The sequence below is a fragment of the Crinia signifera genome, chromosome 3, assembly GCF_055691185.1.
Source record: "Crinia signifera chromosome 3, ASM5569118v1, whole genome shotgun sequence".
Taxonomy (NCBI): Eukaryota; Metazoa; Chordata; class Amphibia; order Anura; family Myobatrachidae; genus Crinia; species Crinia signifera.
The window spans coordinates 247016640-247043440 of NC_139219.1; the positions used below are offsets into that span (position 1 = coordinate 247016640).

A 26801-nucleotide genomic window follows, 5' to 3' on the forward strand; every position below is an offset into this window, starting at 1 on the left:
GAAATGCTGCTGCACATGCGCATACGCAAAACATTGATTCCCCGTGCGAATTCACGACCGAGCGAGTCAACCAGAATAAGGGCCTGAGTGTAGGTAAAGAGGAGAATGATTAGTGCTGTGTGTGCAATTAGTCATGGGGATGGGTTGTAGAGAATGTACATGGCCCGTTAATTGGCTGCTTGCAAGAACCGCTGAAAATGACATCACAACTGGTCAGGCAAATGCCCGCTCGTTGTGTGATTTCTGGCCACAAATACTGAGCAGCACATTGGTGACTGTGTATTGCTTTACCATTTGCCCACTTGGTCAGTGGATCCATGGATCGGTGGTATGTGTTTTTTAAACTATACAATAGCCATTACCTACCAGTTGGTGGTGACAAATCACAAAATGCAGCTTTTACAATGTCAATTGTCAAAAATGGCAATAGGAAATAAATGAATTTAATAAAGAAAGTGACTATAACTGTGTATAACATCTGCAATATAATCAGAACTACAAAATATTATAGTTTTAAAAGAGCCAGTGAAGCACTTCACTATCCTATCACAGTGAGCATTTACCTCTTACATGGAATACGGCGAGAGGGGTGGCGAGGGGATTAGACGGTGAGAATGACTTGTTTTCGGCAAAGAAGAGTCATCGACAGCGGCGTAACTATAGCACTGCAGCCCCGGCCACCGCGGGGGGCACTGTGCATGTGAGGGCGCCGGGGGCTGCGGTGTTATAGTTACACCCCCCCCCCCCCTTCAATCCCCCGCAGACTTACCTATCTTGCTGGTCCCGGCGGCTCCGTTCTTCTGCTGAGGACCACCACAAAATGGCCACCCCCATATAGCACACTGTTCTCTGAAACTGTCTGCTGTATGGGGGCGGCCATTTTGTGGTGGTCCTCAGCAGAAGAACGGAGCCGCCGGGACCAGCGCGATAGGTAAGGCTGCGGGGGATTGGGGGGGGGGGGGGTTTGCATGGGCGGCGGGGCGGGGTGCCTGGTGGGGCGGGGGTGGGTGTGCCTGGCAGGGCGGGGGCCGCCCAAAACTTAGCTACGCCACTGGTCATCGTCGCCGTACAAACCTCCTCTCTGGCCGCATTGAATACCGCCCATAGTAAGCTGAGTACTCTTATCTAACAGTACCGCCAGTCATGTACTCTCATCTGACAGAACAGATAGCTGAATACTTTCATCTGACATCACAGTCAGTTGTGTATACTGTTGTCAGACAGCATAGCCAGCAGAGTAGTCTTATCTAACAGCACAGCCAACAGAGTACTCACATCTGACTGTATAGCCAGCTGAGTATTCACATTGTTTTCCAGCATGTTCCCTGTGGAGATGCAGTGTATGAAGTTGTATTGTGACAGTGATCAATTATATGACGCTAGCACATATGTGATACATAGCACCTGTATAAACAAAATAATGGTTGGATGGCCTTTGTCTCCAGTTAAACATAGCTAAAGTTTCCAAAACATTAATCATGCTTTCAGATAACTATTTTTTCTTGTGAAGGCAATACAGTCCATTGCAGTCACAGACCACAGGTCCATACCTTTCTGAAAGGCCACTTTGTTTTAATTATTTTAGGTCTCATCTGGAAAAATAAAGCTGAAGGTCTTGAAAACTCTAGATCCAGGTAAATTGTAATATCTTGGTCATGTAGGTTTACTATAGTATGATGAAAATGGGCGTACAGTCACATTGTTCTAGTCTGATAGCCAAACAGAAATTCCTTTTAAATACACTGTGGGCCAGATGCACTAAGCATCAAAAGTGATGGAGAGTGATAAACAACCAACCAATCAGCTCCTGCCTGACATTTTTCAAACACAGTCTGTGACACAGCAGGCAGGAGCTGATTGGCTGGCTGTTTATCACTCCATTTTATCACCTTTGAAGCTTAGTGCATCTGGAGCTGATTGGCTGGCTGTTTATCACTCCATTTTATCACCTTTGAAGCTTAGTGCATCTGGCCCTGTGTCACTATGAAGCTGATTTAATGATGGAGGTAAATCGAGCTGATTCCTACAAGTGTGCCCCAAGGAGGAGCTTTTTAATATCTATCCTACCTCTTGGGAAAGATGTGATACTGTATGTATAAACTACAGGGTCAGCGAAAAATAATTTACCCACTATAGAGGGCTCTGGAGTGCGTTCTACTGCTCCAAATGAAACTAAATTTAAATGACAGGTAATTTAAATGATGCGCTAGTCATATGTTAAATAACAATGTTTATTTCATAAATTCGCCAAAAGGTGGCACTAGAGCACACAAAAAAATGTTCAATAGGCTTAAATATTGTAATGTCTACTAACCTGTACATAAATGTTCAACATGCATGCTCAATTCAGTAAGAAGTAGAACAAGGTGCTCTAATCGCAAAACCATATTTTCAATAGCTTAGTGCAGGTGACAGCCCATCCCCTATTGGGTTACCTTTTAGCCCTACAGTGTACATAGGCATCTTCACTGGATATTACTCAAATGTCAGAGAAGACATTTTTTAATGAACAATAATGCGATACATTGCACAAAGTCACCGGCATACATTTTCCACTATCAACCATCAGTGCTTTGCTGTACTGCTAGCACTTGTTTACCAAGATGTCTTTGTTAATCAAAGCAAAAGGATATGTCCCCTTTAATCACTGAACAATTAGTGAATGTATGCAGTCACATTACAGTCATTTATCAGCCTCACTGGAGGTTTTAACTAATTCTGTCTTCTTAGTAAATTGGTGCCATATTTCACTTGCAGATATGACTTCTTGCTTTCATTAGTCAGATGCACTGTGATTTATTCCATTTCTATGTTGGCCTCTTGTCAATAACCAAACCTGTTAAATTAAACTAATGCATGACTGCATATGTTGACTAGTGAGTTGTGAAGGGACACATATTGAATACTCAAGCTTCCGTTATTGGAGACTGCACATTGAAGAATAATTTGTGGCTGTGAATTGCCAGTAAGTGACGTGTTTCTGCCAGAAAATAGCACACTTAATATATAACAGGTGATTGATGTTTTCCTCAGTCTTCTGTGCTGTTCCGTTTACATGACTGCAAGTGTACTGCGCTTTCTCTAGAGCCTGTGAAACAGAAGACACTTTCAAGGACTACTGATATCACTGCCACAGAGAAACCAAAATTAAGAGGCAAAGCATGTGGGCAGTGTGAAAGTAAAAGTGCTTTACTGGTATGTACATTCAGTTTAGAGGTATTTCCTGTCTACAATTGTAACTCGCTTTATTAGAGTCTTGTCAAAACAAAAAGGTATGCTTTATACTTGCCTACCCTCCTGGAAGCTGAGGGAGGCTCATGATTTTTGGGGTAGTTCACCGCAGGCAGATTATAAGTGGTTCCCCGGCAGTCGCGGGAGCTGCAGGAAGGGGGTGGGGCTAAATTACTGGATTGTGTCATTTAGCGTCGCTCCTCACCATAGACCCATGAGTCACTGGTGTTTCCCTATGTTGGGGGTGGGGCCTAATTAAAAGACTGTTCGTTCCTGCCTCCTGAAGTGCTCCGCAGTGTCTCCTCACCGGGCATTTGTCTCCATAAAGTTTAATTGGAACCCATAAGCTTGGGAGAACTATTACATTTTTAGGGTAAATCATTGGCACTGATTGCAATGAAATCAGATTTTTTATGATGTATTTATGTTTTTAATTTAACGATAATATCTAATGTTGTCAGGTAATCTATAAAATAAAAACATATTAGTTCTAAAGGTGCCCATACATGGTGCATTTTTCGGGTGAGATGCGCGCTCCCGCACACAGCACAGAAAGTCTGCGCAGCCTGTGCTTTTAGTACCAGATTGCATCATATCTAGTACAAAAAAGCACGGTGCTGTAGCACATTGTATGCTTTTTGTACTAGATTCTATGCAATCTAGTACTACAAGCACGGAGTTCATCGCACCCTGTGGGGGCACCGACCGTTAGTGTGATTATACCAGTCTAACTTCTTCTCTCTTTCCACTCTTCCCCCATAAAAAAAAAAGTAAATGAAAAATAATACAAAAACAAATCTACCCTACGTGGTAAATGTACTGTACTTAAGCTTCTAAAAATAAAAAAGGTGATGTTTCCTATACCAACCAATCAGCTTCTGTCTATCATTTTCTAGGATGCAATATAGAGAAACGAGAGCCCGAATCTGATTGGTTGGTATGGACAACATCACCTTTTTTTTATTTTTAGAAGCTTTAGTAAAAATATCCCTCAGGATAGATTTGGCCTAACTTGTACTACCTTCAAAATATGTAGGTAGTACATTTCATTTTTAGGAGCTTTAATAAAGTCTGTAATGTCGTTATTTAATATGAGAATACCTGTGCCTTCCCTGCACTCAGACGTGTCTCCACATTATAAATGCTGTTCTTTTTTAATAATGGTTCTAATTTTCAGAAGCATATATGCTAGACGGTTTAGCTGATTCACTTTAGCTCATTGTATAATTAAACGCACGTGTAGAATTCCTGGAAGCTTTGGTCAATACAGTAATTTGTTTTTGTTCTATTCAATGCTTTTCACTGAAGATGTGTTTGGAGTGTGGAGAGAATTACTGTGCTGCATGTTTTGCTAGAATTCACCAGAAGGGGGCATTGAAGCTACACAGAACTTTGCCTATACAGGTACTGACTAAATAAACACTTTTTACCATTACCTTTTCTGTTTAAAATGCCTTTTCTATGATTTTTTTTTTATAAATATGAAGATTGGATTATGTAAATGTAGTTGTTCTGCTGTATTTTATTTAGTTATTTGTATTAAAACATTAGTGTCGTTTTTTTTCTGCAATAGTAATTTTGCAATATTTAGAAATGTTCTTGTGACTTGATTATTTTTGCATTTTTACACGAGTTACTGATACATGCAATAAATCTTATGCGTGTGGTAAGATTACCTGAGGAGCTTGTATTGTAACTTAATGTAAAAGTCACGGTAGGTAATTCAATATAATGCCTCTGGTATGTGTTTGTGAATTAATAATTAGGTGACATACAAGCTGTCACCCTTAAATAAAGTAGATGCCATCAACACCATTAATGCATCAGCCCATACACCGTTATTGGAAGCAGTACCATTTATCTAAATATTTATGTTTATATTGCAATTAAAATTATTAATTACACAAAACTTCATCTTCGATTAACTTCATCTCCTCTATTGGGACCTGTTACATTGCATCTGCTCTACAGTCAAAGGGACCTCATATCATTATGCATTGGTAGCGCTTGGCTAGCAGTGAATTATTGTCGGAGCCCATATTTATTATAATGTGTAGCAAGTACAGCTCCTTCTACTGTGTTGTATTTGCTGTAATAATGCCTGTGCAAACTTTGATTTCACCATTTTTTAGTCAGCAATGACATACAGTATATTCCTGTGACTTCTCATTAAACATACTCATTAAGAATAAGGGGTGTATTCAATGCCGGGTGGGTGTGACCTGTGACAGCAAGCAGTGCTGCCTGCTCGCTGTCACAGCTTGCCCTGTCAGTATTCAACTGACCCCCCTAGTTTTCTTTTTGGAGCGAGGGGGAATCGAGAGAAAACAATCCTTGCCGTCCTCTGACGTTTTTGGAGCGAGGGGGAATTGGCGTATTTGGCCCTGCATTAGCCACAAGCCTCGCTGTTTGTGGGAATCCTCGCCGTCCTCTGACAGTGAGGATTCCCCCGGAACGTAGAATAGAGTGAGCGGCTGACACGGGGGTTAAACAGCGAGGATTGATTGTTTTCTGCCATCCCCGCCATTTAACCCTCTCCCTGACCGCATTGAATACTGCCTAAGTATGGTGATATAATACATTTTAAGCCATCATCACACCACAGTGTAAGCAGCCATTTTGTGGTCAGGAGGCAAAATATATGTCAAGCAAAAGTGCTGTGGTTCATTAAAGCAACAATGTCTAGGTTGAAACCAAAAGGTTGACATACACAAGGTCTTCAGGGACAAAACATTGACACAAGTAAAATGTCAGCATGTTTCAGTTGTGCAAGGTGAAGCCTATACATTTTAGTTGTGTCATTAATAAAATAAATGCACTATTTGCATCTCATTTGCATTTCACTTGCTCCAAGCCAGTTAGGTATTTATTATATGCCCTATGCCCATTTGCTGTAACTTGTTCAGTTTGTGCAGCAATTATAAAATACAGAGTTAAACCACTCCTCCGGGTACACTCCAGCTGCATCCGACCCAACATCAAGGACCTTATTCCGGTTGACTTGCAAGGTTGCGAAATTCGCAGCATTGCGAGGCACCCAGATGCCGTCCCACGCTCCCCCCCCCCACACTGCTAGGTGCAAGCAGGATGGTGAACATGCAGTTCTCCATGCCCGCTCTCACCAAGAGTCTGCACATGGTCATAACTGCGCATGCGCAGATGCAAAAAATTGGTCCCCATGCAAACACGCGGGGGACCGATTAAATCAGAATACCCCCCCAGGGTAGAGAACCACAGCCTAGGGGATGGAGCTGCAGCTGGAAACTTGTACATGCAGCTGACACTTTTAAATAGGTGACAAAAAAGTGAATTATGTCTGGGGTTTTTTCAATGATTTTTGCGAGCTGTGACAGCGAGCAGTGCTGACTGCTAGCTGTCACAGCTCACAGGGTCATTATACATCTGACCCCCTGCACACACCGTTTCCCCTCGCTAGTTTTTTGTAGCGAAGGGGAAATGGTGTGTGCGGCCGAGGAAACTTCGAGGCTCGTGGCTAAATGCAGCGGGCTCCCTGCATTAGCCCCGAGCCTCGTTGTTTGGGAGATAGCGTGGATTCCCCCGGAACGTAGAATTGGGTGAGCGGCGAGGTGCATTGAATACTGCTCATTTTGTACTCAGCATCTCTCTCTCTCTCTCTCTTTAATAATGCTTGGGATATCATAATGCATGGGAGCTGCAAAATTATAATATCTGAATAATTCTAAACACATTCTTGTCATCAACCAATTATATTCGTATATAAAGAATACCAATCCATTACTTAAAGCATTGACATCCAAAAAGCCACAAAATAAAGCAAGTCATATATTCAAAGAAAAGTGTTTCTTATTCTAATGAATAGATTAAAAATAACATTTAGAGTCAATTGCATTCTTTTAAAATTGTTCTAATTAAACTAAGAAAACTTAATCCAAAGTGAGTCTTAAAGAAGCTTTACAGTTAATATGCTGTTATAATTCTTAGATTTAGCTAAATCCTAAACTGATTCTGGTATGATGTTAATATACTCTTGCAGGGTTTTCATTTCTGTTCTTTTTGCATGTGTGTGTGACCCAGTTGAAGAAGATTGTCTGTGCCAACACTTACGGAAAACTTATTTTCCTAATAGAAAATAAATTGCTTGCTATTGCTATCCAAATACCTAATCGGAACCTTACAGAAAGGCGCTTGCCATAGTGCAATACATCTTAAAGTGTCTGTTTAAGTGATCGAATTTTTAATTTTAATGTTCTATGGAGATGAGTATTTCATCAATAAAGAATATTCCTATTTTTTTTTCAAGCTGTATATCTTCCTTTGGAGTTGTCAGCATGAAACATCTTTATTTGCTTTGAATCACATGCAAAACATATTCTGTAGAGAAGTGTGTTAATGAGTTCCTAGGATCAGCATGTGCATTGCATTATAAGCAGAGTCCATCGTGCAAAGCTGCAGATCCTTACTGTAAGCTTGTTACATAAGAATATTCAAGTATGGCATTGGGTAAAACATCATTGTGTCAGGAAAGTCGTACTTTATTTCCTGGAGTCAAATATAAAGACGTAATATAAAGACGTAAGTACAGCACTGGTTTATTTGTATTTTAACCCCTTCAGTGGTGGGTTTTTTTTGGGGGAGTGCTCCCCACTGGGCGAGTTTTTTATGGGGAGCGCTCCCTTAAAAAAAAAACACCACTACCTCCCTGGGTCTGGGCAGTGCCGCTGCACTGTCAATCAGCGGCTGCCCGGACCTGCACCCCCGCACTGTGTACTTGTCCCCGGCAGCCGGCTTGTCATAAGCCGGCGCCGGGGACTTCAATAAGAAACCCGGAGGGGAGGGGGGAGAAGGAGGGAGGAGGCGGCGCCGCAGAGGGGAGGGAGCCTGAACTCAGCAGCGCTGCCCGGCTGTAAACGGTGGCAATCCCGAGAATTTTCCGGGATTGCCACTGAAGGGGTTAAGTCATCACTACATAAGGATATTTCTTTTTTTTGTAAATATGGGCATATTTAGAAAACAAGTACCATAAAATATTGGTTCTGTGTACTGCTTTTAATTAGAGATGAGTGGGTTCGGATCGTAGAGATCCGAACCTCCCCTGAACTTACCTTATCCGAGGCCGGATCCGAGGAGTTCGCCGGGTCCCGCCATCTTCCGGCGTCCAAAATGAGGCTGAAACGTCATCATCCTGCATCGGATTCGGATCTCCATAAAAGGGGGGGGACACACTAAAGGGGGGGCTAAAGGGGCTGCTGGAGGGGAGACAAAGTAAAGGGGGAACTACTGAACGGCCAGGGTCAAATCACTAAAGGGGATCTACTGAGCGGCAAGGTACACCTACTAAGGGGGAAATACTGAGCAGCCAGGGAACAACTACTCTGGGAGAACTACTGTGGAAAAAACAAAGGGGGAAACAAAGGATTCTATTTGGTGCACTACTAGGGGGACTGCTATATGGGACTACTGTGGGGGAAAAGTAGCTCTCAAGATTTTTATTTTTACTGCAGGGCTGCCCAGTGTCCCCTATCAGTCTAGCTGTGCTGCCCAGTGTCCCGTATCAGTCCAGGGGTACCCGCATGTGTCCTTTATAATTCCAGGGTGCCCAGTGTCCTGTATAAGTCGAGGGGTGCCCGCATGTGTGCCGTATAATTCCATGGCTGCCCAGTGTCTCGTATCAGTCCAGGGGTGCCCTTGTGTGTGCCATATAATTCCAGGGGTGCCCAGTGTCCTGTATCAGTCCAGGGGAGCTACCCCCATTTTTTAATTGAAATAAAAAAAGGTGTTTTTTTTTAACCTGCAAAGAGTGTTGTGTGCCATATCAATCCAGCTGTGCTGCCCAGTGTCCTGTATCAGTCCAGGGGTGCCTGCATGTGTGCGGTGTAATTCCATGGGTGCCCCCATGTGTCCCGTATCTGTTCAAAGGTGCCCGCATATGTGCCGTATAATTCATGGGGTGCTGCCAAGTGTGCTGTGTGCTGTATTAGTCCAGGGGTGAAGCTGTGTTCAGTATCAGTCCAGGGGTGATCCTAAGTGTTCAGTATCATTCCAGGGGTGATGCTAAGTGTGCTGTATCAGTCCAGTGTTTGTGCCGCACACTTGTGTGGCTTATCATAGTTATCCAGCTACCTCGGTGCAATCTTTTGCCCTAAAAACAATATTGTGAGGTTTGAGGTGTTCAGAATAGACTGGAAATGAGTGAAAATTAATGTTATTGAGGTTAATAATAGCGTAGGAGCAAAAAAAAACCTAAAAATTCTGAGATTTTAGTAGTTTTTACATTTAAAAAAATAAAATCAGAACCCCCAAAACACCCCTAAACGTTTAGGGGTGTTTTGGCAAAAACCCATTAGAACCCAAAACCTGAAAGTAATCAGAACCCAAAACGCGAAAAGTGGCCGGTGCACATCCCTACTTTTAATGCAGGTCAGGCTCATCAACACTGAAATAAATAGACTATATTTTGGATTAATGAGTTAAAGATTTTGGTATTGTACTTTAATATGATCCTTTCAATTGATCTACTTTTTACTGAGCTAGTTTTGGTGTAAAGTTACAAATATATGGTTACCTTATTCATGAATCGGAGCAGTGGAAAAGCTTATCCTCCCCTCCCTACAATTCTGCATCAAGGCCCTTATTCCTCTTCAGTTGTTAATCTGCAAAAATCACAGATTAACTGTCCCATGCCAGTCCCATGCCAGGACTTCAACTACGGTAACATTGCGAAAAATGCCACCACAATCTAAGGGATAGGGGGTGGTGACAGGACAAGGACTGAGCATTGTGGTAGCTGTAGACAAAAAGTTTCTGGGAAGCTGTTTGGACAAGCCTTATATTTAAACTTGTCTTTTGGGCTTTTTGACATTATGTAGTTGCAGCAATTCCTATGGATAGTATGGTGCAATGATGACATAATTGCAAATAATTTAAATAGATTAATACGTTTCTTTTCTCCTATAACACAAGTGCATTTTATTTTCATTGAATCATTACAATTCAATAACCATTTCTGTACTGCTAGAAAGATATAATTTGGTTAGCAAGCAGCACAGTCAAACTGATGAATTTTATAACCCAACAGAAAGTTCTTTTAAAGCTGTGTACACAAGGGACAACCATATTGTCAGTGATTTGTATGTGCTGTGGGCGATAAATCGCCGGGTGCGCGCTCCCGTGTTCAGTCCCTAATGGACGCTGGTCGCAGGAGCCAGTGGCTTCCCCACAGAGATCAGCTGTTTCCCCCGGCAGTGTTTTCCTTTCATCGGCGACAATCTCTGGTTGCTGATGAAAATGGGACACTGAGCAATATTCTGCTGAGCAATATATTGCACCGTGTGTACACAGCTTAAGAGCAGTCCTCTGTGCCATCACTCATTATGATAAGAATCATCTTGCAAATAATGATAGCTCTTTATTGCTAGGGTTGCTCACCAATAAAATTGATTCTTCATATGTCCACGCCTGATCAGCTGCTCACTGTAAATCTGTTCAAGCAGAACAAGCCTCATGCTGCCCCTCTGAAGCTACTATGAATAAGCTGGTTAGGAAAATAGAACATGACGAGATTCAGAAATTTTCTGGTTGGTTTAACGCTGCATCAACAGTAGCTAAACATGACTAAACTTTCATGGATTTTGTAACTGTTGTCAAAGATCAGAAATAACAAGACCTTAATCTGGGTTCAAATGATGTAAACTCCCATGGTATATAGGATTTTGCACTTTGAATATCCTCAAATATCTGGTCACTCTTCAGGCTGACAAACACAAAAGAATAGCCATGCTAACTTATACTGCCTTCACATTGCAGAAATGGGTAATGACACAGTATTTTTAAATGGGACTTTACAACGGGTCAGAGCCTTGAGACCTTTCACATTGCAGGTGAAAACCGTTTTAAAAATCATTTAATACCATTCAAACATTCAACCCGTTTAACCCCCAAGGGACACGTTTAAAGCCATTGAAATAGAGCTGTTCAAACTGCCAAAAAAACGGCTTTAAAACGTGTAGGACTCTGCTTTTTAACCGTGTTGAAATACCGGTTAACTTTAACCGGTAAATCAACTCTGGCACTTTCACATTGCAGCCTTAAACGTTTTAAAATGGAAAAAAAACGGCAATATACCGTTTTAAAAGTGCGATGTGAAAGGGGTATTATTGTCATGTATACCTAATGGATTCATTCTCAGAAAACATATGCAATCTACACTTTTAGAGACAGGGGTAGATTTGTTAAACCTTCTAAAACTGAAAAGAGCTGATGTTGCCCATAGCAACCAATGTGATTATGTCTATAATTTCTCTATTGCATCCTAGAATATGATAGACAGATTGGTTGCTATGGGCAACATCATCACTCTATGCTTTTAGAACCTTATTTAATTGTAGCCCTTAGGAGGGTATTGAATCCCGGGCGCTATTTCCAACAGGGGAAATAGCGCCCGCCACCTCTCCAATGCTGCCATTTCCGACAGCATTGAAGGCGGAATTCAACAAAACAGATCCGACTTTTAAACCAGTCAGATTTTTTTTTTTGTGTGAAACTAACGTAGATTGTCGAATTCACAACCGGTTTTTGTCAATCCACGGCCGTTTCAACAGAGACGCCCCCTTTTTGACAGTCTACAGACAGAACGTTGTATTCCGCCTGTCGAATAGCTGTCGAGCTGAACGAAAACATCCCGGGATTCCAACTGTCGGGACATTCCGCCTTTAGATTTGATAATTAATTTCTTCTTTGACATCTGAGAATAATAAAAACAAAATTGGTATCATAATCAAAGCTTTGTCCTGTCTGTATGCACTTGTTTCCTACAGTATATGATAATCATTTTTGCTGTTTTTCTTGTCTCTTTAACTTAGAGTTATTTTGATATTAAGCAGAGAGATTTGTCTTGTTTAGCATGGAAATGAACGTCTTAAATGTGCAGTCTTACATAAGTAACTGCCTCTTAAGTCACACCTGCGTACCGTATAAAAGAGCATTTTAAATGAAGAAGCTCATGCTTTGCTTTTTAAACTTAATTGAACTACAACCGCCAACACATACAAAGCTTACTGCCATAAGAATAAAATATGTCAAAAATCCAAAGTAGTCATGCATTGCATTCCAATTTAAGCATGACATGGACTTAACAGTCTTTTACTCTGTGGTTTCAAAAGATAAATGTACTTCAAGCTGTAGAAGAGAATATTGCTGAAGAAAAGAAACAATTCTGCCCGTCTTTAGTAGTTTCCTTAAGTACACTCCTTCACTGACAATTTGCATATTTTTTAAATAACGAGCTAAGTACAGACAATTCAAGAAGACGTTTAAAAAGCATGGAAAGTAAAGCAAAAGTGAAATGTCCATTGGAAATAGCTGTACAACATACTGGGAGTCAGTGGGTTGCTAATTTCATGAATTTATGTCAGCGGTGAAATTGTTTAGTAATTCAGTTTACTTCTAATATTTCATGTTTGCAGGGAAAATCTCAAGATGGAAAATTAGAGGTTTCCCATGCTTTCAGAAAAGAAGCGAATGCTGATGAGTCAAGTGGAAAACTTGATAAAGGCAAAGAGATTACTGACAACAGGGCCTCAACTGGTGTTTCCTTGTTTAATGAGAAGCTTAGCACCAGTGGAGAGGTTAGTATTTACTCATCTTGTCGCAGACTAACCGACTACAAAATACACACTGTTTTATGCCAAACAAATACTATATTATAACCTTAAGCCCATACCCAACTGTAAAATACATCCACTTGTTTCTTATGCTGCTTTTAAACTAAAGCTCCTGAAAGAACAGTGTGATTGATCTTTCCCCATGAGCTACAAACTGAGGATCCACATCCCACCTTAGTTTACCACTAATGACAGGGGGTGAGTACCCCTGGCCCCCCCTCTATCTAGGGCCCCCCTGTGATAGGCATGTATTTTTGAAATAAAATGTTTTTTGTTTTTGTTTGTTTTTTAGCTAAAAGTTTTGTACATGGGAGTGGGGTAGTGCGGCAGCTTCACCTATCTGCCAATGTAACAATTATTAATGGTGCTGAGCATCGGGAGCCAAGGAACAGTGCAGTGCATGCAAAATGCAGTGCATTACTGTGCGTTGACTAAGTCCCATGAAACTAGGAGCTCTGCTTGGTGGGGATCACCACATGCTTCTCAGGCCCATGGAGGACAGCAGCAGCAACAGCCTCATCATGGGAGGGTTTTTAATCAGAGGCAGCACTGAGCCTGTGAGGTGTCCTACTGAGTAAGGTACAGAGGGACATATTAATATATACCCCCCCCCCCCCTGCAGTTATCTATTGACCATGTTTTACTGCCTTTACTCTGTGTTTTTACATTGTAATATTCTCCCATGCAGTTTGCAGCCAGTAATGACAAGTGTCCCGGGCCCTCCGAAGGCTTAATCCAGCACTGTATATATCCTGCTTATTATTTATCATGTAACATTGGACAGTGGATGAATAATGTTTTGCCTTTTATTTAGTAGTCTGTTTCTAATGCAAAAATAACTAATTCAGACTTGATTCCAGGACAAATGTGTTCTCAAAATGGGCAAAACCATGTGCACTGCAGGTGTGTGTTCAAACTGAAATCTAAATTACAGTGTAAGAATAAAGCAGCCAGTATTTACTGTGCACAGAAACAAAATATCTCACCCAAAACTCTGTGCATGTTGCATTGCCCCAACTGCAGTGCATATGGTTTGCCCATTTTGTCACCACTAAATGACATTCGTTTAGTTAAAAAAAAAACAATTTGGCCACTAGCGCAGCAGAGGTGGGAATGGAATGTACTCATACATCACATGTCCATATATATGAAGTTTAATTTTTTTAATATCAGAAATCTGATGGTGCTTGTAGCTTAATTGAAAACTCACAGAAAGTTGGTTAAATTAAAGTGCCCAAATGTTTATTGGCCCCTTTTGGTTTCTGGAAAATGACCATTATATACTTCAGTTTACTAAGCATCTGCAAACTCTTTAACAGGCTTTTATCACAGTGCCAAGAAAATCACATGTGTCTGAAACTACTAACTCACTCCTGCATGGAACCTTTAATGAAGAGGAATCTGCTAAATATTTTAATGATGCTTTATTGGAATGGAGAAATGAAATCAGTCATAAACCACAGCACCGTCTGGAGGCAGATGCAGGTAATTCCCATTTCAGACATACAACCTGGCATTTAGAGTGCCAGGTCATTTTGCCGGGAGCAGCCTGATCCCCTTTCACACTGAACAGCAAATTAGCGGGTTAAAAATTTCAACCCGGTAATTTACTGAATAACACAGGTATTTCTTCTATGTGAAAGGGTCAACCTGGGTTGTAAATCCTGGATCCACAACCCAGATTTATGACCCAGGTAGACCCCTTTTACACAGAAAAATGACCCAGGATGTTCAGCCCATTACTGGGTAGAAGTACTTCAGCCGGTAATTTGGTTTTCTGTGTGAAAAGGGTCTCACACAGTTTATTGCTGATGCTTTATCTACAGGTTTTTTTTTTTTTTTTTTTAATCTTTCCAGTTTTTGATCTTTAACTTTGTATACCTCTAGATATTTGCAAGTGCTGTTTTTCTTGTTCTTTATGGGGATTTCATGGGAAATACATAACACAGACCAACATGTGTTTTGGTGCAGAGGAGTTTTTAGCTGTTTTTATGTGTATTTGGTGTGCTGATTTCAAATATAACATTCATTTTCGCCTATCAGCTTTAACTTTTGAGATATAAACATTGTCTGATTTGTGTTACCCAATTTCATATTAGGCCTATGATTCACATAATTAAACACAAAACGTAAGAAAATATACTGTAGCCTAAACATTTTTTGTAGAATATTTTAGTGACATGAATACAACATACTAACATTACTGTAACAGTATAGTGACTCAAATAACAATTTTTCTTCAAATAATAAAATGAAACCATAAATTAAAACATTAGTTTAGGAAGCTTCTTTTGTGGGACATTCTTGAATGGACTTTGTTTGGACAGTCTCTTTGTAAATTTCAGCTTTAATCTGCCATCATATGTATATCACATCTTCCCTGGTAGCGATATTCCATTGTTTTAATATCCTGGTGAAATTTTTTATGTGAAATCTCGCTCATATCACCCAAATTTTCCTGCGAATGGGCCATTCGATTTATCCCATGTACAATTTCAGGGGAGCTGCAGGGGCAGGAGAAAAAAAATACCTGGGCAGCGTGGGGTCCGGGCGGCGGGAAGTGCCCAGGGGCTGTGGGTGCAGCGGTGGAGCGGGAAGTCCGGAGCGGGAAGTGTCTGGAAAGCGCTGAGTTAGCGGACACTGCAGACAGCGGAGGCAGAATTTGGAAATTCAAAAGATAGGTCGGTCATTGATTGGCTGAGTGTGCTTTCTCTCTCTCTCTCTCTCTCTCTCAGCCAATCAATGGCCGGCCTATCTTTTGAATAATGCCATATTGTCATCTCCAAACGCCTGCTCAGGACCCGCCTCTGCCGATGTCACCCACTCGGCACTGTGCCGGGTGGGGATGCCAGTGTAAAGGGGGTCAAACACCGGGGCGCACCCGGGTTGCAGCCAGCATTTTGGTGTAAAAAGGGGTATTAATTGGTTCTCACATATATCATATGTAGAAAATGAGGTTTCCCTGTGCAGAATAGTATATGGATATACTGTCCCAGTAAATAAAGATTAGTTTTCATTAACTTATTAATGGATGTCCTAGTGCTAAGCCTATGTTTGAAGGACTCCCCCAATAAGTCTCTTTGTATTCCTCATCCTGGTGTACAACAGACCCATTTGGAATACACATGACTCTCTCTTTAGATCACAACTTATGAGACTTGACTTCTCATTCTTTTAGCCCACTGAGGAAATGCAAACACATTTTTATTCTATTTAATCCATACACCATAAAACATCTAACATTTCTTTGCAATTCAGATCATTCTTCATCATCAAAGGTTTGTACATTAGCATTTTGCATTTATTTTCTCGCTAATTACATATTTAGCATCTGAAGTCTCACTTGCCAGCAAACAGACTCTGTTGGTGCTTTGTGTTTTAACTATATTAGGATATTAAAACTGTAACGTAACAACGATTGCTTATTAGGGATATACATGCAATATTTGGCAGACACTGTTTTACAGTAAGGCTGTGCAAGCTCTCATTACAGCTAATGTGGATGTAGCAGCAGTTACCTCCATCTAACTATGGCATGATTTTGTAAATAAGCATATCATCGATTAACTTTGCAGAAAGGTTATAGCTTTAGCTTGGGTTATTGCCAGGATGTGTTATTGCCAGGTTAACCCAGGTCGCTGCTCATGGATCTAAAAAAAAATAACCTGGGTCCAGTTACCTGGGAATCTAACCTGTGCAGCTACATGGGTTAGTCTGGAAGTTACGCGGGTAATAGGGCAGTGTGAACAGGTAACCCATGTCTTTCGTCCTGGGGCTCGTTCAAACCTTTTAGAGAGCCAGCTCACCAGCGCTTGGATATGATGTTATCATGTAGCCTGTTATCTCCAAGCGCTGGCAGAGGAGAAGCCCTGGCAATAACCCAGATCCAGTCTGCAATGTGCAAGGGTTTAAAGCCGCTGTGACACCATTTGAAACTCATCTTTATTGTCCCGGGCCGAACCTCATATTGCGGTGTGAAAGTGTTATAAATTATAACACAATGGGCCTTATTCTGATTTGAAAATAAGAGACTGTTGGATATAATAGCCAGAGCTGTAATGCAACAAATCAAATGTCTTCTGAATTTCTAAGATCTCCCTGAATTAGGGATGTTTCTGCATAAATCTTGCCTCTTTGAACACACCTGTTGTGACTCGGTAGCGCTGAGTGTCTTTGTGTGCGACTTTAACAGCTGCATCTACATATGAAATGCTGTGTTACAGTGATTTCCAGTAAAACACTTTAACTTATAATTTTGTATGCCTACACAGTCGCAGTTACACAAAGAATATTGGCATGACAAAATCAGTAGAAGCTGCTTGTGTGCCCTAGTCATTTTGTGAATAAGACACATTGTATCGGAAACAGTTACACTCAAAGATACTCAGCTCTACTTAGTCTCATGGAACTCACAGTTATGTGGAACAGGACTTTGAGAGCACAGAGGATAGCTGTATGTGGCCACATTGGTGCTCTATGTAGATGAATCTCTTCTGCTACAGATATGTCCTCACTTACTGGCTATCTTCACAAGATATGGCACAAGGCACCTGACACAACTGAGTTGCTTTGAGTAGAGTAGTATTGCAGTCACGTCACAGAGATAAACCACATCATAGAGACCACTCGCAGTGCACTAGAGACACTAGGCTGCAACTCTAATAGCACGTGAATAGGTTTTATATACAGGTCGAGTATCCCGTATCCGAATATCCGTTATCCGAATTATTCCGAAATACGGACATTCCAGAAAGTGAAAAAATATTTTTTTTTTTGCTAAAAACTCACTGGGGACATATGTAACAGCATCACTGGGGACATGATATGTAACTGGCACTATATATGTGCAAGACAATGATTGCTTGGCATTCAAATTCAGTGCTGAGATAGTACACATTTTGTTTCACGTTTTGAAACCTTGTTTTTTGAACAATTAAAATATGTTTGTGTGTATTTTATGTGGTAATAAAATATATTTGTGTGTATATTATGTGTTTATACAGCATAAATGCAAGATACTTCAAAATACATCATTGAAATATTAAAATATTCAGAAATACGGAATAATCCGTTATCCAAAATTCTCCTGGTCCCGAGCATTTTGGATACGGGATACTCAACCTGTATATGCAAAGTCGTAGATGAAATATAACAGAACATTGCATGAGGAAAAACAGTGGTTTCTTGCAATGGCATCCCTACCAGTCTGCACACCCAGTACAGCAGATTAGTTAAGGTGCCCACACACTAGAAAGTTCGGCGATCGTAAGATCTGCTCATAAATTAGCCTTGAAATCTTTTGTCCATCCTGAACAAAAGATTTCAGGCAAGCGCACATCTTTACCAAAGATCTCTCTTAAGATCCCATGTGCGTTCTTATGAATCTTTTGCTAAATCTTCTGATCTTTCATGCAGCATGTAAAATCAGAAGATTTATCAAAAGAACTGCGGGAGCGCGCATCTGACCGATATCGGCCGATTTTCATCCCATTATCTGATCAGTCGGAAATCGGTCAATCGGCATGAAAATCATTATAGTGTGTGGGCACCTTTAGTCTGCATGGCAAAGCTGCTCGCCATAAACTGGTGAGATGGGTTAGATGTTTGGCCTTGCAGGTTGGTACCCTTGTTCCCTGAACTCCCGTTTTCATCACAGGAGGGGTCCCAGATTGTCCCTGGAGAGTGCCTTGACTGCAGCGCTTGCTCCTATAGGAGCCACTGATTGATTGCTTCAGAACCCAATATACAGATTCAGGCTAGACAGGCTATTTGTCATTACTAAAGCAACAGTTACAAAAGGACACATCTGTGCAAGGACCTTGGTTACGTCTGTTCCCCGAGAAACTATATTGCTGTTCTACGAAGGTTATAATTGGTTTAGGCGGCTCATGACATCACCTAATTAAACTTTAGCCAGTTACAAGGTGAGATAACAATGGCCCTATGCATATGATATATAACCTGTGGTGTTCTTCAGTTGATTACATCAATCAGCAAAATGAAAATGACTCATTAATTGTAATAAAATTGGCAGGGGGCTATGCAGCCAAGAAATATAATTGAATATGTAACACATTGGGGCTAAAATACTGATCTATAAAATCAATCTGAACTGAAATGTGACAAAGTATATTTCATAGTGGCCTCTTTTTATTGTTAGTTGCTTATTACTCTGTAATTTGTATACAAATGTTGAGTTGCTGGGTGCACTGCTGTTTACTGGTAGTGGGAAAGCACGGGACAGGGAGAGGGGTCGGAGATTTACGGAGCTCTCCCTCATCCCATAAATGCAGCTAGCACTATGTCTTCAGGGTCAGAAGCTGGATGCAGTCATCTATTTTGGCTCCGGTATATGGGGTGCTTGACAGCCACTCGGTGTTAATTGGAAGTGTTGGGTCACAGTGAGCAAAATGGCAGGGGTTAAAGGGAGGGGGAATGGGGTGGAACTGAGTTCCACCACCTCTAATGGTGAGGTGTAACATTTTAACCTCCACACTGGCCCTGACCAGTAATTCTCACAGAAAAGCATTCTAGTTTGCAGAGGGATGCCATAAACCCTACCACTGGCCCTGTCTCTGCCTAATGGGGGGAGGGGAAGGAGAGTAATTAGGTGGCATAGAGAAATGAGTTCCCCCACCTCTGCATGACGACTTTAAGCCCTGGCAAGCGGTATATCCAGACATTTGCAAAATGCAAGTTTCAATAATACTAAAATAATATTATAATCATAAGTGCTAGTAACATTTTCTGAGCTGAGGTCTTCCAGTTAGATATTCATGGATGACGAACCGTCTGGTTTGCAGATAGTGGAGTGTAGACAGGTCTCTGTGTAGTGTGAGAAGGGGATATTTAGCATTAACAGCTTTTTTCTGGGAAGTAAACTTGAAATGTAAACATGATGTAAATTCATTAGAGGAGATAACATTATCACATTAACAGCTATGTAAATGGTTACATAGCTGTGATTGGTCCACCCACCATTTTTTGCATAGACAATGACAATAATAACTATGTCTACATTAAATGAAAGCATACCTTTAATTGCTGTAACATGTCAGTTGAAAGACAAAGAAAATGTCAGCTGCTGTTTTTGTGCTGAGTTTCCTCAGCGCAGTATGCTGAAGATAAATCTAAAGATGATTACTAGAGACAGGATTATATGCATTTGCATATTTGCATATGCATTTGCATATTTTGCCCATTCTCACTGGTTATTGCATATTTCACCTAAAATCTAGTGATGGTGCATATTTTAGGCCCTGCCCCCTTTCCACCCACGAGTCACAGCACTGGTTTGCCCTGCTGCTGCTGGCCAGGTAGTGGTAAAGTGTGCAGGCTGGGGCAATATGTGCGCAGTGTGGGGAACCTTGGATGTACGCTATGTCTGACACTGCTCTAGGCTGCCAATCCATGTTGATAAAAGTCAGTCAGGGTGGATGCCATTACGAAGCTCCTTTACCTGCCCCTGGCCTGGGACTTTACACCAAGAGACATACTTCTGCAGCAGAGGAGGCGGGCAGAAGTGTTGTGACATCACGCAGCACGGAGGAAATGCCATGTCACAGTGAGTATGCGGCGCAGGGAGGAAACCTTCCACTGCGCCGCCCTCAAACGCTATGCTGACATTTGTTCCATCGGTGCTGGAGATGAGGGTCCGTGTAGTTGATGCAAGAAGAACTTTGGACGCTGCAGTCTGCTGAAGCAGCCAGGAAGAAAAAATATCCTGTGTACAGCACTAGACATCTGCAGATGCTGTGGGCCCATTTTTGAGGTTTATTTGCAACTAATTGTATGCTGATTTTTAAATAAATAAGTACAAAAATTACTTTTTTAAAATTATTCAATGTAGCATATTTTAACACTTTTCATGCATATTTTAAGTATTTTTCATGCATATTTGCATGCATATTTCAAGCTTTTTATGTTGCATATAATCCTGTCTCTAATGATTACTATAGATTGAACTATGAAAGATAGTTTTAACTAAGTTTTCTTTTCCATTTACTTAATGTTTGAAATCCGGAATGAATAAAGATATGTTACAATTTCTTATGAAATTCTGCATCCTTTGATATGTCATGTGACCACCCTCCCTATTGAAAAATAGTCACCATCTAAGATGGCCGCCATACTGGTGACAAACTCTTAATTGTTCCCGCACCACCACCACTGCCATATTGTATGTGTAGACACCGGATTCATATTTCAATAATTATTTCCTTTTTATAAGGGTGTTTCTGCACTTATGGACCAAGGTTGTTTCTGCAGTTTTGGTCCACCATTTATATAGTAAACACTGAAACATAATATGGCATTAGTAAACAAAAAATGAATGATTATATAGTTGTGTGACACTTCTCACAATGATGTCCTTCAGCGGTTACATAAGCAACAGATTGTGATACTCCGAGCTGTATTTAGTATATGCCCATTATTTGGCTTTTCCATTTGGGAACTTCCTTCAGCTACTGCAGAAAGCCAGGTAAAATGTATAGATGCTATTGGAAAATACAGTTGAATGGTTATACTCACCCTTTTTGTATTGATAAAGCGGTACTTCTTTACTTTCACGGCACCAGCATGGCGCCGCGCGTCAGAGTCCCCTTGCGGGGCTCGCTTCGCTCGCCCACGCTGCGGGCTCGGTGGCTCGCTACGCTCGCCACGCTAATTAAAATCAACTCCATGCCAACATGGATAGTGAAGGTATGAACTATCCATGTTGGCATGGCGTTAACTCCGTTTATTTAACTTAATTAGTGGCGAGCGTAACCCGGAAGTACACGCGGCGCCATGCTGGCGCCGTGAAAGTAAAGAAGTACCGATAAAGCTATTTGGACATTTATTTTAAATTCAAGATGTCCTTCGTTTATTAATACCAAAAATAGGTCCAAGAAGGTGATATTGGAAAAAGATGTACTACTACTACTAGTGCATAAATGGTGCTTTCAAAGTAAAAAAAAAAATAAACAGCAAAACATTTTTATTTCAAATTTGTTTTGGTTTAAAAAAATACTAAAAGAATTATCACTTAAGGAAAATAAATTCACGATGAGTTCACTCTTCCTACTTATAGCCATTTCTTGTCAGTCTTCATCTACCAGTCTGAGGAAGCGGATGAATGTTCTGTGAAATATGTAGATTTATATTGTATTTAATGGTCATTCTCATTTTAACCATTTTAACTGATCAGGGAAACCACCCAGTCCCCTGTTTGGAGGAACTTAATTGAAAGGTTCCTGCTGTTCTTGGCTACACACTTACTTCACTTAGACTATCATCCCAAACATATATATTGACGTAGCTCAACGCCCTAATAAGATAATACATTTGACTGCAATTTCCATTGCAATTATTCTCATACAGAACTTCTGTATTGTGTTTCCTAGATAGTACTGGTAATTCGGAGGCTCAGACTGTCCTGACTGTGCTGTCAAAACCTTGTGACATTGAATTTAAAGAGAACGGCTTAAGCTACATGGACAAGCTGATCTTAAAAAAATACAGACGGTACAGTATATTTAAAATAAAAGATAACTCATTATTATTTGCAACTTTAAGTTTGAATATGAATTTACAAATTAAAGGAATTTTCCACTATCAAAACTGTACTAAAGACCTTCCTTATAATAGTACAGCATGCTAATTTATAATTATGTTCCTAATTATGAGGGGGGAATAAAGCAAAAACAACAAGTAACCTTGAACCTGGACAAACCATGTCACAATGCAGAGTGGAAATACATTTATTCTTTACGTGCATGGTAAATACTGTCTGCGTTTGCATGCAGCCCATAAATATTGGATACGCCCATCTCCACAAAAATATATCTCGCTCTTCACATTTTAAATCTGCCCTACTGTACCTGCACTGTGACATGTTTTGCCAAAGTAAACAGGTACAGTAGGTACCATATAGGCAGGGACAGTACAGTTGTCACATATACCCGCCAAATGACATACATGTTAGAAACATGGGGGTAGATTTATTAAGCTCGTGAAGTGATAAAGTGTCTGTTTTTTTTTATCACTGGCCAATCAACTCCTAACTGTGAAGTTACAGGCTTGTTTTGAAAATTTACAGGTAGGAGCTGATTGCCCGGTGTTAAAAACCAGACAATTTATCACTTCACTGAGCTTAATAAATCTGCCCAATGGTTACTGAACTGCAGTAGGTGTAGATTGAAGTAATCTATAACCCATATTACTTTTGAAGTTTGACAGGGCCGATTGCAGTGTGGTGTGGCTGGTGCCATTGTACAGGGAAGGTAAGCTCTGGGATAGAACCCACCATACTCACCAACCTCCGCAATCCCTATTGCTGATGCATGCTGCGATGCATGTTAGACAAACAGAGTTTACGACACCCTCAAAGTAGGAGTCTGACATCCACACATGCGCCCTTATACTGATCTGATTGCGGTACAAATTTGTTTGGAAAATGGGCAAAACCATGTGCACTGCAGGTGGGGCAGATGTAACATGTGCAGAGAGAGTTAGATTTGAGTGAGTTATTTTGTTTCTGTGCAGGGTAAATACTGGCTGCATTATTTTTACACTGCAATTTAGATTTCAGTTTCAACACACCCCACCCAAATGTAACTCTCTCTGCACATGTTACATTTGCCCCACCTGCTGTGCACATAGATTTGCCCATTTTCCAAACAAACTTGTACTGCGGTCAGATCTGAATAAAGGCCATGGTATATTTTAGAAACCGAGTGAAGGTGGTGAGTACCTTTATTTTAAATGCACCTTTTACTCCAGAGGTAGGTAGATACTTGTAGATTGTTTTGTCATTTATGTGACTTTACTGCTGATGGAAAAGAAGCTGACTTGGTATGCTGGGTCTTAAAGTTTCACTTTGTAAGAAATTGAGAAATAAATGTTATATAATTTAAAGCCATTTAGCAACTTGATTAAAAGTTATGTTTAAAGTTTTTGGGTTGTTTCCAGTAGCCCAGATCTACAGCTTTTCTCTCTGTTAAGTTTTGCAATCACTTTTCCATTGCGAGATTGGGTTTAAAGTTTTCCTTCTGTTGATGTTACTATTACAAGATTTGTGGGCATACTCTATTTTGTCTTCCCATCTCTTCCCATTTCTGTCAGTTATTTTAGTTAATTGATTGATGGTTATTTCAGTCAGTTATTTAAAGTCATTGACTATTTATTTATTATTTCTGTCAGTTATCATTACATTTTTTCCAAATCCATCCAGTGGAAGGCCCAAAACGGGTTCCCTGTGTCAAAGTTCTGGCCAGTGTACATCAATGGGAGGTCCACATGGGACCCCATATCCCTAGTATGTCTTTGAGGAACCAATGGAACCACTTTTCCAAATCCCAGAACAGGCTCCCTGAGTCACAGTTCTTTTTGGCGCATTCTGCTGTGACTTCCGACTAACCCCAACCCCCTAGTATGTCTTCTGAGATGCAATGTTTCCACTGTGCAGTTGTCTTCCAAATCCATCCAGTAGAAGGCCCAGAACCGGCTCTCCAGGTCACAGTTCTTGCTGGTGCATTCTGTTGTGAGGTCTGACTGACCACAACCTCCTAGTTTGTCTTCTGAGATGCAAAGTTTCCACTCTGTGCAGTTGTCTTTCAATTCCATCCAGTGGAAGACCTAGAACAGGATCCCTGCGTCACAAATCTTCCCTGCATATTCCACCATGAGGTCTGTCCGGGACCCTAAACCCGCTTAAACCTGGACAGGATCCAACTTGACCACCTCACTTTGGATTCATCCCAATTGATGCAGGGGTGTCTGAATGCATAACCGGACAGACAAACAAACTAACAAACATACCAATGATATTTATTTTCTTTAATGGTACTTGTTTTCTAGAACGGCGCCCACTAAGCAATTTGCTTAGTGGGCTATTCTGCATAGGAAAATTGCATTGGATCGCATGGGCCATTTTAGGGCCATGCGATGTGCGTTGAAATGCGATTTTCCTATGTAATTTATTCTCTGCTCTCTCTTCCCCGGGCCATCGCATCGCATCTGACGCAAAATTGCATGCAATCGCATGCGATTTTATATGGTGTGCGAAGCCATGACATTATGTGATATGATTGTATGTCCCCAAAATAGGTTTAACGCACGGGGGGTGCGTTAAACCTATTTTGGGGACATACAATCATATCACATAATATCATGGCTTCGCACACCATATAAAATCGCATGCGATTGCATGTGATTTTGCGGCAGATGCGATGGCCCGGGGAAGAGAGAGCAGAGAATAAATTTAAAAGTGGTGGTGTGGATAGTGGGGGGGGGCCCACTATCCACGCCACCGCGTGGCGAGCGGTGGCGGAACACGTCCTCCGATTTTTTCATTACCCCACTATTCACGTCGGCGTGGAGTTGATTTTATATAGTGTGGTGAGTGCAGCGAGCCACCGAGCCCTGCGCTCGCTTCGCTTCGGGCTCGGTGCATTGCAATGCGATGCGATATAGTGGGGTGCAATGAGCATAGAAAAAATTACATAAAAAATCGCATACCATCGCATGCCGTTATAATGGCTCATGCGATGCGATTTCCCTACGGTGCCTTACGTAGGAAATCTGGGCGCCGTGCTAGGAAACAAGTACCTCTTTAATTATATGGCATTGGCTCTTTTTTATTATAGTATAACCCCAGTATTTTAGTTTGTCTCATGAAGGGTATGTGTACCAAGTCTGTCATGCCAATTAGAAGCCTGTGGAGAACAAATATACATACTTTCACTTTTAAAGAGCAGGATGGGGGTACTGCTGGCTGCCTGATCATTGTGGCATACAGTTATCGGAACAAATTAGGGCCAGAGCTTGGGGCTAGGAGATTGGTGCCTGATGGAAGGATTATTTTCTCCTGGCAGCTGCCAAGTGGGCATTTCTGACTTGCGACCACACCAGGTAAGTGGTTAATAAAAGGCACTGTGGTTTAGGGAGAAAATATTTTTGGAAATTAGAAACTGAGAAAGTTTAGGTACTTGTGTACTAGCACGGCGCCCCGATTATTAGTCGCCCAATTTTTTTATCGAATCGCATCACATGCCATACACCCGATGGCATGCGATGCAACGCGATTTTAACTCATATTCGATATTAAATTGTATAAGCTCCCTAATAGGTGCTTTTAAGTACCCTAAGGGGTTCTTACAATGCTTAAATGTGCCCCCACGCCACCCCCCAAGTATAAACGTGAACCCGAAGCGTGGCGAGCGCAGCGGTACGCGTCCTATGACCTTTTCATACCCCCACTATCCACGTCAGCGTGGAGTTGAGAATAGAAAGTGTGGCGAGCGCGAAGCGTGGCGAGCGCAGGGAGCCCCGCGAGGGGACGCGGATACCTGTGAAGCCCGCGAGGGGACGCGTATAGCTGTGAAGATATCCGCATCCCCTCGCGGGGCTTGCTGCGCTCGCCACGCTTCGGGCTCAGTGGCTTTTTTGCGCTCGCCACACTTTCTATTCTCAACTCCCCGCCGTCTTGGATAGTGGGGGTATGAAAAGGTCGTAGGAGGCGTACCGCCGCCCCTCGTGGGCTTGCTGCACTCGCCACGCTTCAGGTTCACGTTTATACTTGAGGGTGGTGTGGGGGTGCATTTAACCATTGGAAGCACCCATTAGGGTGCTTATACAATTTATAATCGCATCGCATCGCATTGTATGGCATTGTATGCCATATACAATGGCATACAATTTTAAAACTGTATGCCATTGTACAACATCGGCCGATATTGCGTCGCATCGCATGCGATATGGTCTGCGATGGGCACCGTGCTAGTACACAAGTACCAAAGTTTATTTCAATAGAGTACAATTTTTGGTTATTGCAGGATGAGTTATTTTACATATGAAGTCAGTAAAAAGGGGGGTGATACTCATACAACATGTCAGTACAGTGTACCTGATATGGGCCAGAAAAGGCCTATTGCTAAATCAGCAAGG

At 41.4% G+C, this 26801-nt stretch overlaps 1 protein-coding gene across 6 annotated transcripts in view; it reads left to right on the forward strand.

Annotated features, from left to right (window-relative positions):
- ZBBX (zinc finger B-box domain containing) overlaps nucleotides 1-26801 on the forward strand; it is a 119832-nt gene that overhangs the window by 21830 nt on the left and 71201 nt on the right. For 5 of the 6 annotated variants that reach the window (XR_014471800.1, XM_083177827.1, XM_083177826.1 and 2 more), the window contains exons 5-10: nucleotides 1586-1634; nucleotides 3086-3195; nucleotides 4540-4635; nucleotides 12675-12836; nucleotides 14192-14357; nucleotides 22259-22379. Coding sequence is in view for 5 of the 6 variants with exons in the window: in XM_083177827.1 (XP_083033953.1) it covers nucleotides 1586-1634; nucleotides 3086-3195; nucleotides 4540-4635; nucleotides 12675-12836; nucleotides 14192-14357; nucleotides 22259-22379 (704 nt within the window). In the remaining variant the exon portion in view is untranslated. The remainder of the gene's footprint in view (nucleotides 1-1585; nucleotides 1635-3085; nucleotides 3196-4539; nucleotides 4636-12674; nucleotides 12837-14191; nucleotides 14358-22258; nucleotides 22380-26801) is intronic. The other variant, XM_083177830.1, reaches the window with a different exon arrangement.